This window comes from Sciurus carolinensis, chromosome 12 (genome assembly GCF_902686445.1).
Source record: "Sciurus carolinensis chromosome 12, mSciCar1.2, whole genome shotgun sequence".
NCBI lineage: Eukaryota > Metazoa > Chordata > Mammalia > Rodentia > Sciuridae > Sciurus > Sciurus carolinensis.
Window position 1 is genome coordinate 73,181,458 of NC_062224.1, and position 14,851 is coordinate 73,196,308.

The 14,851-nt window shown below is 35.3% G+C and overlaps 1 protein-coding gene across 1 annotated transcript in view; it reads left to right on the forward strand.

Moving 5' to 3' along the window:
- The window catches only part of Ush2a (usherin), a 746,720-nt gene that overhangs the window by 316,626 nt on the left and 415,243 nt on the right, over nt 1-14,851 (forward strand). Inside the window, exons 22-28 of the mRNA XM_047521110.1 lie at nt 393-519; nt 3,162-3,263; nt 5,150-5,329; nt 6,725-6,855; nt 9,247-9,520; nt 14,053-14,256; nt 14,381-14,461. Of these exons, the coding sequence (XP_047377066.1) occupies nt 393-519; nt 3,162-3,263; nt 5,150-5,329; nt 6,725-6,855; nt 9,247-9,520; nt 14,053-14,256; nt 14,381-14,461 (1,099 nt within the window). The remainder of the gene's footprint in view (nt 1-392; nt 520-3,161; nt 3,264-5,149; nt 5,330-6,724; nt 6,856-9,246; nt 9,521-14,052; nt 14,257-14,380; nt 14,462-14,851) is intronic.

The window sequence follows — 14,851 nt, forward strand, 5'->3', positions numbered from 1 at the left end:
ATCTTCAGAACCAGTTTTCAGTGTTTTCTAAATAGCTTTTAAATTCTTGTTTTTTTCATAGTTGTGCCAAGAAAATTAAAATCTAAAATTTTAAATGATAAAACTGAGTGCATTTCCAATGAATATAGGGTTCTCAAAGTGGCAAGTACCTTTATAAGAGATTCCTGTTCCAAAGAGAAGTTCTTTTCAGATGTGGGTACTATGGTATAGAGATGTGCACAGGAAAATTGGAATGATGGTAGACATCAACTTTAATTTTCTATTTTTGAAATATAAGCCTGCTTATATCAGGATCATAATGTTGAAATTTATAAAATGGTTTCCAACAAATGTACAAGTGTTTCTGTGTTTTTGCAGAAATATTCATTTATTCATTCATTCATTCTCTTAAGGGATCCTCAGTGGAAGTTACCACAACTAATGATCATGGTAAACATTATAGTGATGGCAAATGGCATGAAATAATTGCTATTAGGCATCAGGCTTTTGGCCAAATCACTCTCGATGGGCAGTACACAGGTAAGCACTTCTTTGATATATACAAGTATCTCTATTGATAATACTAGTGTTGCCATAGTTTGGGGCTACTTGTATTTCTAGGTCTCTCCTCTAACCATAATTTCACTAAATTTCATTTAAATTGCTATCAAAATTTACTTCTGAATATTCCTGAAACGATTAAGTTTATCAACTGGTTTCTCTTTCATAGAGGGGCTTCACTAAAGCAAAAATAAGAGCTAGATCACGAGTGGTCACTGTGTCTTGTCTGTGCTCTAAATTTTGTAAGGGCTTTTAGTTATGTTCTCTTACATGTTTTAGTCAGTTTATTTATTTATTTTTTTCTGTTGTAACTAAAAGACCTAACTAGAACAATTAGGGGAGGAAAAGTTTATTGGGGGCCTCACAGTTTCAGAGGTCTCAGTACACAGAAGGCTGACTCCATTCCTCAGGGTTTGAGTTGAGACAGCATATCACTTGCAAAGAGTATGGTGGGGGAGCATCTCAATACATTAGGAGGAAGCGGAGAGAGACTTCACTCACTAGATACAAAATATATACCCCAAAGTCATGCCCCCAATTACCCACCTCCTGTAGCCATACCCTACCTGCCTTCAGTTACCACTTAGTTAATCCTTATCAGGGGATTAATTCACTGATGGGTCAAGGTTCACATATTCCAATCATTTCACCACTGAGCTTTCTTGCATTGTCTCACACATGAACTTTTGGGGGACACCTTACGTCCAAACCATAACACTTGTGTGACTTTTGACTTCCAGAAGGCAAACAGAAAAAAACAGTTATCTGCATTTAGAGATGAGGAAACCAAGGCTCAGAAAAGGTAAATAATTTCTCCCAATTTACCCAGTTGATAGGCAACATTCTTCACACACACATATCCTGTCTCTGCATATTTTAGTTTTCTTTCCAACCTACTTCCTCTACTGTCCTCATATAACTGTAAAATTATTTTAACTGAATAATGATGCAGGCTTTTAATTAACTCATTTAGAATATATGTAATTTTTGTGAGTGCCTACTATGTTCCAGGTACTATTCTAGGTACTCTGGATAGAGCAAACAGAACTTCTTGGAGTTTACATTTTGGAGGAGAGTTGGGTAAGGATAGAATACAGACTAAATAAAGATTAAACAAGTATCAAGTGGTGATAGAATCTGAGAATGAGCAAGCAGGGTAAGAGGGAAAAGTCTACCTGTTTTTATGGGTCTGTGCATCGTGTTAGGTATACATGTGTGCTGGGAGGAGCATTAAATTTTATATAGAACTGTTGGGGATGATCTCTTTGAGAATGTGACATTCAAGTGGAGACATGAAAGGAAGAAGCAATGACCCCTGCAAATGTTCAGTGAAAGAGTGTTTTGAACCAAGAGCACAGCATATATCAGGGCCCTGAGATGAGAGCCTACCTGAGGAGGGATGTCCAGGCTCCAAAAGGTGTGGGGAAAAGGGACTAAAATGATTAGCAATGCAACATGAGGCCACAGAGGCTATTAGAGGGCAGATTATATAGGATCTTGCGGGTTTTTACATTGAAGGAAATCTATGAAGGATTTTGAGAAAGGAGTGAAAAAAATATGACATATCTTTGGAAAGATCAGTCTGGCTGCTCTGTTGACAATTAGGGCAAGAACATGGGGATCAATTAATAGGCTTTTACAACAACTTTCAGTTAATTCAGGCATGAAATAATGGTGACTGAAACCCAGGAGGTCATCGTGGACAAAACAAGTGGTCAGATTACATTGTACATGTCAGATTAACCAGATTTGATAATGAAATTGAGGGAGAACAAGAACTCACAAACTACAACTGTGGACTAAATCAGCTCATACCTGTTTTTATAAATAAAGGTGTATTGGAACACAAGTATACCCATTCATGTATGTGTTACCTATGACTACTTGATGCTGAGTACTCTACAAAGATACCACCTGGCCCTTGATGACTGTTGCTGGTCCTGCAGGATTTGGGGTCTAGATGACTGAAAGGATGTAGCTGCCAAAACTATGGTATGCAAGAGGGTGAGAGAAGGAAAGCTTTGAGATGTGCAGTGTTCAGTTTTGAGCATGTTACATCCTAGATATCTGTGGATATACAAGTGGAGATATCAAACAGGCTGTTGGGCATACAAGTATGAATTTGGGAAAGAGGTCCAGACTTGGAATACAAATCAGGATTTGTTGGCTATGGATAGTATTTAAAGCCAAGGGATCAGATGTAGGTAGGGCTAATTCATGTGCATTGGTATCTGCAAAAACTACAACAACAAACTTTCTCTTTCCTTCCAAAGAAGAAGGGAAGCAGAAAAAAAATTTAACGGGGATTTAATATTATTATGAAAAGTCGGGGATCTAGGCCTCTCTGATCTTTGACCCTGGTAGTTTGCACTGGTGTTCAATCTGCTACAGTCCCCTAAACGACTCTGGGAGTCATCCTTTAGAGAAAGGAAAAGGTCCTAGAAGGAAGGAGATGGTTATTTCAACATCAGGAAGGGAATCAATGAAGAAAGTAGGAACAAACAGACAAAGAAGAATGAAAACAGGTGGTGTCCCAAAGCTGAGTAAAAGTTTATCACTTGTTAAATTAGTAGAAATAGTTTATCCTGCTGACGCTGGGATTCCTATTTCTTTTTCTGCAGGTTCCTCCACCTCCCTGAATGGTAGTAGTATAATTGGAGATAACACAGGATTGTTTATAGGAGGGCTGCCACAAGGTTATACTATCCTCAGGAAGGATCCTGGTGAGTTTAGTGAGATATAGAATTATATGTTGTCACCAAAACTTAGAGTAGAATCAATGTACATTATTTCAAAGTGAGAATAAGTATTAATTTTCTATTTCATGCTGTATTTTTAATATCCATGTGTCAAAAATTTCCTTTAGGCTTTTCCTTTGTTAAAGGAACCATGTATTTATATTTATCTTGTTAGTATCCACTGCTTGGTATAAAAATAGAAGTTCAGTAAATGTTTGCTGAAATGAATTACACTAATTTCAGTCAAATATATATCATTTTAGGACTTTAGTATGAATTTTTCTAAGATTTTAAATTGATTGTGAACAATGCAAATGTACAAGTGTGAGCCTGATTTGAACTCTAAATAGGGTGAGGAAGATTCACTGAGTAGTGTGATACCATCACTAAAACAGTCCCTATTTATAGACAATGGTATTTATAGACAATGGACATATGGTCTTTGTCACAAGAGAACATATTGATATATAAACAGATAACTCCAACTGAATGCCACAAGTACTATAATTGAGGTTTTAACAAAGTAATTTAATATTTTTGGGACAAGAGAATAAAAGTACTCTTTAAAAAGAAAATAATTGAAACTAACATGAAATGAACCTTAGGCAGAAATAATCTCCCTTAGTGGTTCTATGGTCCTTCCCATGTCCTCATTAAGAATCACAGCGTGACCTCCCACAAAAAAGTCTCTACCAGAAAGTTATAACATAAATGTCACAAAAAAATTCAGACACAGGTAAGTATAACTTGTTCATGGAATCATGGAGAAGAAAAATCAAAAGGCATAAAAGAACTTTTGGTGAAGTGTGGGGAGTGATATAGTTTCTTTGAAATGCTGTAGAGGAGAGAGGATATTCATTACCTAATTTAGACTGATAGAGAAATTCCTCTAAAACACACATACATACAGTATTTTTTTTTTTTTTTTTTTTTTTTTTTTTTAGTTCTTTGCCTTTTAGGGCAATGGCAGGTATAGGTACCAAAAGGAAAGAATACCAGAGTACCAAATTCCTCTGCCATACATGATATATTTTCATTGTAAATAATAGATTTCATGTTATATATAAAAATTAATTAATTAATTTATTTATTTATTGTGCTGGGATCAAACTTAGGGGTCTCACATATTTCAGGCAGAAATTGGGCTCCAGATCTTTGCTGATGAATACTTTCCCTAGAATGAAGTCACAAATTCAAAACTGAGATCAAAACTTGTACCTATGCAGAAGCACATAGCTTTCTGGAATGTGACTTCATTGACATGTGCCTTTTACTGTTTTTCTTTCTTTCATTAAATCTCTCTTCTGCTCATTTTCTCTCAATCTCTGGTTATCACAGATTTGATATATTCACAAACATATTCTTGGTCTGAGCAGTGTCAAATTTAGGCTCGGTATTATATAAATTCTTTGAATTGTAAAGAAATCATTGAGTTACTTGGATAACAAACTGATTTGGGATGGTGTGGGAACTACACTATAAATTATGTATTTAATAGAAACACTTCTTCAAACCTTAGTTACTTATAAACATTGTTATAGCATTCTTTAATTCTTATGGAAGGTGAGATTTCTGTATTACTTCGAAAGGAAATATTCTTTCCAGCACTGTAAAACCAATATTTTTATATAAATATCTGTTGCTGCAGATTTGGTGGATTTGAGCCAGTTTTAAACACATAATAGCTACTATTTACCATAGCAGATTGTGTGGTGCTTACATGAATTATTACAGGTTTACAATAAATAGTTGGTGAGGGCTATTGGCTATTGCCTATTTCTTTGATATTAATGACACATAAAATTAATTTCTTGAAAGGAATCTTTCAAAATATATCATGTGCATTTCTTAATACTTATCAACTTTTGCAGAGATAATCCAAAAGGGTTTTGTGGGCTGTCTCAAGGATGTGCATTTTATGAAGAAGTACAATCCCTCTGCTATTTGGGAACCCCTGGATTGGCAGAGTTCTGAAGAGCAATTCAATGTGTATAATAGCTGGGAGGGATGCCCTGCTTCATTAATTGAGGGTGTTCAGTTTCTAGGAACAGGTAAGGTTCTAAAATACACATTGATGGTTGCTTAGCATGTATATTAGTCTGTTTTACATCATTAGGACAAAATATCTGGGATCACCAACTTATATAGAGAAAATATTATTGTGGCTCACAGTTTTAGAGGTTTCAGACCATGATCAGTTGCTCCTGTGTGTTTGTACCTGTGCATGTGAAGCACCAATCATGGTAGGAATATCTGGTGGAACAAAACCACTCACCTATTACCAGGAAGCAAACAATGAATAAGGAGAGGCCAGGGTTCCACAGTCCCTTTCCAGGGCACCACCCCTCCAAGTGACCTAAAAACCTCCCACCTGACCCCAACACTTAAAGTTTTCACCACCTTGATTTTCATTGCTCTGGGGAAACAGCCTTTAACACTTGGGCCTTGGAGGATGATCAAGATCCAAACTATAGCACCATGGTATTCTATTCTCGGCATAATTTACTTTGACCTCATATGAACTCAGTATCCCAGAAATGCCTAGCTGTGTCATAATGCTCATAAATATATTACCAGTCTGGATATGTAATATAAATTATAAGATTTGTAAGTATGTACTTACATGTAACATCTCTGGTGGCACACACAGGGCTTGGTTTACATATGTTAGTGTCACAAATATCCAGTTGCAAATCAACTGTTTGAAAATAGGAATGCTATTTTTCTTTGGAAGATGTTTCAAAAGAGATTTGTTAACTAGGTGCATTCAAAATACCTGTTTATCTCATATAGATGAGCAGAATTCCTAAAGTGTAAAATGTCTGCTATGTAAGACCTAAGTAGGCCACTGAGAGAGAGAGCTAGCAAATTGAACTATCAGTGTAATTGCTTCAAAGGCTGCAGTGCAAGGTGAGGTGTACTGTCCATGACATGTACACCACCTGCCCCGGTCCCTGCCAAGATGGCCATCGAGGGGCTGAGCAGCAGCCATTGACCTGGATCATGGTGACTTTTGCGGACACAGCTTACTCTTCAAATAAAAGTGCATCTCAGCCTAAGTTGGCTAGTTTTTCAGCTTTTGAAACTGCTTTCAGAACAGAAAAGGACATGATGCTAATAATAGGAACTGTGTACTTGTTTCTTTTGTCTCATCCATGCCATTATTCTAAGTTTTTCTTAGTGTAACTACTTATTGTTACATGAAACAGTAATATAACTAAATGACACACAGACTATTACATGATTTAGAGAATTAATGGCTTCTTCCTAAAAGGTCTAAGTTCATTCTGCCACTTACGTAAAATTACAACAGGGATTTTATAACGATGATTTGTACGTTCTTTTGTGAGACATTTTCACAATGACAGTATGAGAGCCTTACAAAACTTGTAATACTAGGGGTGCTGTTTACACCTACTAATATGTACACATTCTTGTCTTTAAAGGGTTCCTGGAACTTTATTCACACATATTTCATGGTGGAATGGACTTTGAGATTTCCCTGCAGTTCAGAACGGACCAGTTGAATGGATTGCTTCTTTTCACTTACAATAAAAATGGATCTGATTTTCTTGCCGTATGTTATTTAATTAATTTACTTTGAAACTTCAGACTGAACTTTGAATGAGATAAAACATGTCTTAGCATTAGACCAAATTGGGGTTTCTTTACTGTTTTATTTTTATTTTCATGTTTTTCCTCAAGTACTTTCTAGTTTTAAAGTCCTGTGAAACATTTTATACTTCAGGATTATGATCATTTTAAAAAAATGACAATTAGTACTGTGAAAATTTTAATTTAAACCAAACAGATATATAAGGTATTAAGAAAATTCAATTTTATTTCACAATATAAAAAATATAATTATCTTCATTGTCTTTTGATAAAGTTTCAAAAGAATTTACTTAATCTGTATTTCATATTATGCCTATATATGATAAAGTATATAACACAACAAACATTCATGAGTATACCATTCAAACCAAGAACTTAATTATTGTACTTCTTTTGTATCTACTAGGGTCTCTCCTATCTTGTTTCTCTGTCTCCTGCCAGAGGTGCTGTGCAATCAGAAGTGTGTGTTTATTATTACTTTGCATTTTATAGATTGAATATCATATACAGATGTCCAGAAAATATTGTTTTTTTGAAATTTATAAAAATGGTTTAACTCTAAGCATTTATTGTTTGCACTTCACACTGTTTCTGGATAATTCATGCATCTTCAGGACCGTGTAATATACCTCTGCTCTTTCCAATGATGCTTTCCTTGTTTCTATGTATCTGTTATAATAAATATGACTGTTCTGAGCATTTTTATACATTTATCTAAATGCATTAAGCAAGTGCAACTGCTTCTACTTGCCTTTGCTAATTTAATCAAATGCCAGTCAAAAATAACTCTTATTAAAAATTTAATTTTATAGAAGTTCTTTTAAAGTACTGACCTCTTATTTCTAATAAGAGGAAATTATGGACATCTTACCCTTAGATTCTAGTTATCTGGGCAAATAGGCAATAAAATATGTATATTGGTGATTTTTGGATTCTAAGGTATTTTTAATTCATAGATTTTTGTCTTCTAGTTTGTATGTCAATTTTGCTAATAAGGTGAATGGAAATTTAAGCATTCATGACATTTCTTAAAAATTACACTTATTTCAAGTGTTGTTCTAATGCTTATTGTTGGCTTCTTCCTCAGGCATGTGGTTACTATGAATATATAGACCTGAACTCTCTTCATTACAGTTGTGACCTCACTACCTAACTCCTGTCTCTTACTATGTACACAATAAATATCGTTGAATGGATTAATGTCCCCATATGTACTCTCTATCTTATTTCCTCTTTAACCTCATATGCTCATTCCATTGTGCATGTTAATTCTCCTCCTTGTAGAACCTGCACTGAATCTTACACACTTCTTTAAACCTTACTTTAAACCTTACTAGAATTCTAGGGAATAAAAGGCATATCTGCTTTCTGCTCCCATGGTACCTCATCCATATCTTGGTTATTGAATGGGTACCACATGTTTATCTCTGCTATTAATGCGATACTTAGGAACCTGGCTTGTCTTATAGCAGCAGGTATATGAACATAGATAGGGACTCAGCAGTTATTGAATGAAGGGTAGTTAAATTAATGCTTACCTGAAGTACTTCATGAATATGATAGTTACATAGAAAAGCATAATGTTATCTGGTATTTGTTTATTTGCACAATATCTTAACTATCCTATGGTTGCCAATTCAACTTCTAATGGAATAAAAAACACGAGTTAAAATCATTATCATATGACATTTGAAGGAACACAGACAAATATATTTCCTTAACTATGAAAATTTGGGTGAGATATGTTTGCATTAGGAAATGTCAAATTACTCTGAAAGAACACACATAGAAGCAATTATGTTAGAGGTTTAGAATAAAGCTGAAATATTGAATCAAAATATATCTTACAAATTTGAAATTGAGTTCACTAACCAGTTAAAATAAGCTTCATCAAGCTTGACATTTCATTTTCTTATTGTCTTGTCATATTTTCCCCCAAATTAAATTGATATATGAAGTAGTATTTTCCCATTTTCTAAAAACTCAAATATAGAGTCATAGTTCAGACTGTTCTGTTATCTTCAATCATTCAGTCACTTATCCTAGGATTTAGTCTTTTAACCACACTTTCATAAAAAAACTTAGTCTGACAATATCATGTCACATACTACAATCATTAATGGGTATGCATTTGTTTTACTCAATACAATATTGTTCATGTCAATAGTAAATTTTAAAAGTATTTCATTATATATTACTCCAGTTCTGCTTAGGATGAAGTGAAATTTTTTTGTAGAGTTATTTCAGGGAAAGTTCTTCCTTTTCTTCAAGAAATTGACCACCTATTCTCTCCCACACTGCCATTTCTGCAACCTCTGTAAATATCTATTTTCTTTTTTAATATGGAATACAGGTGGAGCTGAAGAGTGGAGCATTGAGCTTCCGGTCAAATGCCAGTCTTACCTTTACACAAGTGGATCTATGGCTGGGATTGACCTACTGTGATGGAAAGTGGAACAAAGTCACTATTAAAAAGAAAGGCCCTGTCATAGCAGTAAGTGTGAATGAACTGATGGAGCAGTCAACAGAATCCAGAGCCCAGTCGCTGCTGGTGAATTCACCTATCTATGTGGGAGGAATCCCACAGGAGCTGTGGAACTCTTACAGACAGTTGAATTTGGAACAAGGTAAATTCCTTCTAGAGAAATCCACAGGTTTGTATGGCCCTGGTTCTGCCAGATTTTGATGGTTCTGTGCTTCAAGATATGGCAATAAACTCAAACTTACAGTAAAACCCACCAACACCCTCTTCCTTTTATGAAGAATTTTAAGTCCTAAAAACAATCACATAATACTTCTAGAAATAGTTTTCTGTAGTATTCTGTATGCCATCATATTATTCATAATCAATGTGTTTATTCTAATATGTCCTCCCCAAATAGAATTGTTATATACATACGTAAAAATAATTATATACATATTATATGTCAGATGTATAACATTATCTAAAGCAATTTATATTATTTATATTATTATGTGGATATAATTGTATATATTATACATAATACTATAAATATATTTCCACACATATTTTCCATGAAAACACATGTGGTTCTAGTTTTTTTGGACACTGATCATTATCCACATTTTCAGATTTAAAATAAGAAGTTGGTATGGACAACTAGGAATATGGCAAATTCATTGTTTTTTGGGTTTTCTTTGTCTCTGAATAAATGCAAATTGTCTACATCTTTTCTCCACTACATCTTTCATGCAGAAAAACCATATGAATGGGTAGGTTTGTTTGAATTCCAAATGCTTATACAAAATTTACATATTGTTGATTATTAATAACCATCAGAGAAAGGAAAGGGCATTATTTATAACTAAAGAAAGACTTTTACTCATATGTTTGAAGGTAATTGAGACATTATTAACTTAAAAAGCTAGCCATGTCTGCATGCATTCAGTGCGGTAGACATGGTTCTGAGAGCTTTGATTGAGAAGTGAGTCAGTTGTTCTTAAGAAGCTCATAAGTTAGGCACTGTTATTCTTATCACTATTTTACAGAGGAGGAAACTGAAAAGCAGAAAGGAAAATAGTTTACCTAAGGTCACGTGTCTACTTAGCAGACAGTGAGACAGTAAGTCTGTCTCAGTCAACTGGGTGTTCTCCTGGTTACAGTTAAGCATTCCTTTTCAGAGACTGGTTGGTGCTCCTTCTCTGTCAAGTGGAGAAAGCACTGTAATATCTAGCTTGTGACCAAGCATGCTCTCATGTAGAAAATATACTCCATGTCTTTTAAAATCTATGTACCGTGAATGGTTAAAATTTCCATGAAGCAGTCTTTGCCTATTTGGTAAGTACATAAAGATTTAAATGCCTTTGAATAGAAAATATATGGCAAGCTCTAAGGAGACTTTTAGAAGGGTAGTAGTAAGGAGTTAATGAATAACTGGGGTGTAAGACAGTAATGACATTTTCAAGGCACTTAAGATGTAACAGCAGCTAAAAATATTACATTCATATAAGAGTTTCTCCAGGTTTTCAGGTTTCAGAGGTTAGAAAGAACTTGAAAACTCTTTGTATAAGTGAGATATTTGATCCTGTTTACATCTAGGGAAAATAAAAAACCTTCTATCTAGGCTTGTGCTTTTGAATTACACCTTAACCCATAATTATTGATTGTCCTGGAGACATGGATAAAATGAAATTGTAAGATAATAACGGCAGAAGTTTAAAACATCAACATAGATCCAAGGGGAATAATTTACTCACACTAGGACTAAGTCAATGATACCAAAAGATATTTTATTTATAGGTAATACTAAATTTTCATCATTGCAGTATCATTCATATCAGTGACTCTAAAACCACTGATAAAATATTAAAGAATGGTAGCAGGAACACAGGAAAAACTTGAAATTAGCTCTTATTATTATTACTATTCAAGGTACACTGGAATCACCTGGAAGGATTATTTAAAAAGGCAGATTTTGTGACCCCTGTCCCTTAGCATTCCCACTGAACTGTGAGAGAGGCTGATCTTTTTAGTAACTGAATGTTTTATATAGTCATCAAGGAAAATATTCACAATATAGAGGTGGAGCATGCAGGTAGTCAATTGCAATTAAAATGAATCATGTTCACTTAATGTATTTCTTTCAATCCACTCTCAATAGCCTTCAAACCCTTGCTTGTTCCTTTTCTATGCTTCTTAATTAGCACCTTTTTCTCAGCAGCTCTATTTTGTTATCATATTAGTGCTATTTTTTTCTTAGCAATTAATATTGTGATCTTCCTTTTAGTCAAATGCAAAATTAATTTTATCTACATTTTGGAAATGTTGACAACATAATTTGCTGAAGATGTAAGACCTCAGATCACGGGTGTTTGTTTTCTTAGAACTATCACTTAGGACAATCACTGACATTTGATTGGGCCATGGCATACAGTGTCACAGGCTATGCTCTGCCCAAAGTCCCTAAAGGACAAGAAGCGAGTGGGGACTGGAACTCAGTCTGCCTTCTAAGCCAAGTGCAGAGCTACCTTCCCTGAATAAGGGCTACTATTTTTCTGATTTGCCCACCCAGAGTTCTTGATTCTTACAAAGGCAGGGGAGCAAAAAAAGAAGTATCTATTCCCTATTCCTCTCACAAGCATGCCCATGCCCATTTCTCTTTGCCCCACTGCTTTCTTCTTTTTATTATTATTATTATATATTTTTTTGGTACTGGGTATTGAATCCCAGAGTCACTTTACCTCTGAGTTACATCCCTGGTCTTTTATTTATTTGTTTAATTTATTTAATTTATTTTAAGGGGAGATAGGGTCTCACTAAGTTGCCCAGGTTGACCTTAAATTTATAATCCTCCTGCACCAGCCTCCGGAGTTGCTGGGAATACAGGTGTACCCTTTCCTCACTTCTTATCCTCTTATCTCACTCAAATTTTGAAGTCATTTGGGGACCATTTCTGTTCATACAGATTTGAAAGAGCAGTGCAAAGTTCATTTGACTGAACTCTGTTCCCCACTGGAAGGATTCCACAGGAAAGACCACACCAAACTCTGCAGCAGCATCTCCACGGTCTGAGGCCAGAGGACCATTCATTCAAGAGGATTCATCCTTACCATTTTATAACCATCTGAACTTTTTCTCTTCAGCTGCAAGACAGAGACTACTCTCTGTGGCCTTCTTAAAATTTCACACTCCATCTTGTGAATTAATTTGCATGACATTTTGCTTTTAATTCTCTAATTTTAAGAAATTGTGTGGAAATACAAATAGCATGAAACTTACCCTTGTAACCAATTTTAAGTGTTTGGTGGCAGTAAAGACATGCACATTGTTGTACAACCCTCACTGTCATTCATCTCCAGAACTGTTTTCATCTTGCCAAACTGAAATTCTATATTATAAAGTGACATTTCTTAAAATAGCACTTACTTGTTTGCCAAAGTTGCCTCTCACTGGTCTCTTTCTGTTGGTAGGAAAATTTGGATACCAAGGCATTAGGTAACTCAGTTATGTGCTATCAGAAAATTACTGCTGATAAAAGTTTAGGAATCATAGCTTCTGGATTTTCCAGCAAATGCTTTTGTACTGAGCTTCACTGCTTTCAATTCAATTCACCCAACTTATTTAGTGTCTACTGTGTATCTAAGCTAGACTATCGATATTGATCGGTGGGGCCTACAGGAATGTGAATAATAGCAAAAAGCATTTAAAAGGAACTAGCCTACAACTTAATGTGTTAGAAAACATAATAAGACATTATGTAAATGCTGAAGAGAACAATATGTTCATTTTAATCTTGAAAAGAGCTAGCTATATTTAGGACCTTGTAAACTTGACAATACTTTGTTCAGAAAGAGCATTGCATATTCTCCAGCAATCTCAAACTGAGTTCTGTTGTCCCAGTTTTGTGCAGATGCTGGAGAGAGTTGTATCAAACTTCACTGACCCAATTTGTTTAGATAAAATGGCATGCAATTCAAAGCAGGTGCTATTCCATCACTAACTCCATGCACTGCACATAGTCAAGGTGTATATATTTGAGTCTTGTATGTTCAAGATGATGAACCTCAGTGAAAATGGTGGAATCCAGCAATGCCTCTTCAATACACCAGTTTAACAGGACTGCATTTCATACCTCTGAAATGATTATTATGCAATTCATGGCAATGTCTAAGGATTATAATGTATTTTGAAGCTATAGTCCACCTATCCTGCATAACATCTTTACAGTGTGTTTTCTTTCCACTGAGCTTGTTGCATAATCATGCTAATTCAAATACTATTTTTTGGCACTTAAGAAATGCTGATTTATATAGTAACTTAATTTTCCAGAATTGAAGGGCATGTGGATACTGCCTTACCAGAATGTGTAATAGGCTAAATTTTATTTCATGACAAGAAATAGAATTTAGAAAATGTGGGCCTAAACAGGTTTAAAAAAATGCTTTCTAGTGCCAAAAGTAGAATTGCAATTATCTGTGTATAGGTTTTCAAAGTAGCAGAAATATGAATATTTTCTTGTAATAACTTAGCCAGATAAAAAGCAGAAGGCATAAAGGATTTCCAAAGCAAGACACGAAAGTTTAATAATTGTCTCTAACCACCTCCCTCCCCCAAAATGTAGCACTGCAGAGGACAAAAATGATTGGTAATTAATGACTCAAGCCCTTTATGTGATACTAATCCCTTACTATTTGCTAGGTTTCGGTGGTTGCATGAAGGATGTTAAATTTACACGGGGTGCTGTCGTTAACTTGGCATCTGTGTCCAGCAGCGCTGTCAGAGTCAATCTGGATGGATGCCTATCAACTGACAGCGCTGTTAACTGCAGGGGAAATGACTCCATCCTGGTTTACCAGGGAAAAGAGCAGGGTGTTCATGAAAGTGGTCTCCAGCCCTTTACAGGTAATGTGGAAGTCCTATAAATTAAATGCTCGTGTCTCCTATTTTTCTCCTCCCCCTGCCAACAGCCCACCAGTAGTTAATCTGAGAACTAATTTAATCTTTCTATTTCTTTTCTCCACTTAAGAACACCTGTATCGAGTGATAGCCTCGCATGAAGGAGGGTCAGTATATAGTGACTGGAGTCGGGGACGGACAACAGGAACAGGTGAATACTGGGTACCTTAAAATGTGTATGTGTATACATATGCACAAATCTGTGCATGCACAGCAAAGGAAAGGCTATTACCATGAAGTAGAAATATTTTTGTAATCTTGTAACAGAGAATACCTTGGTTTAGAAATGTCAATGGCTAAACTCTCTAGTAGATCAGTGATTCTTATTTTTATAAAATTTACTATTTGCTAATGCTGGGTTCTATCATATTTGGATGCAAACCCCACCAATGGTAATATGTCTGAGGATAAGGAAAGCTTGCAGACTGCATAGATCTCAAGAAGCTGAGGGCGGAGGCCAGGATTACCGTTAGATGGCGTGATAGCGTGACTCTCTTGCAGTGAGCGCATTTGAAACTGAGAACCGGTTGGAAGCAGACAC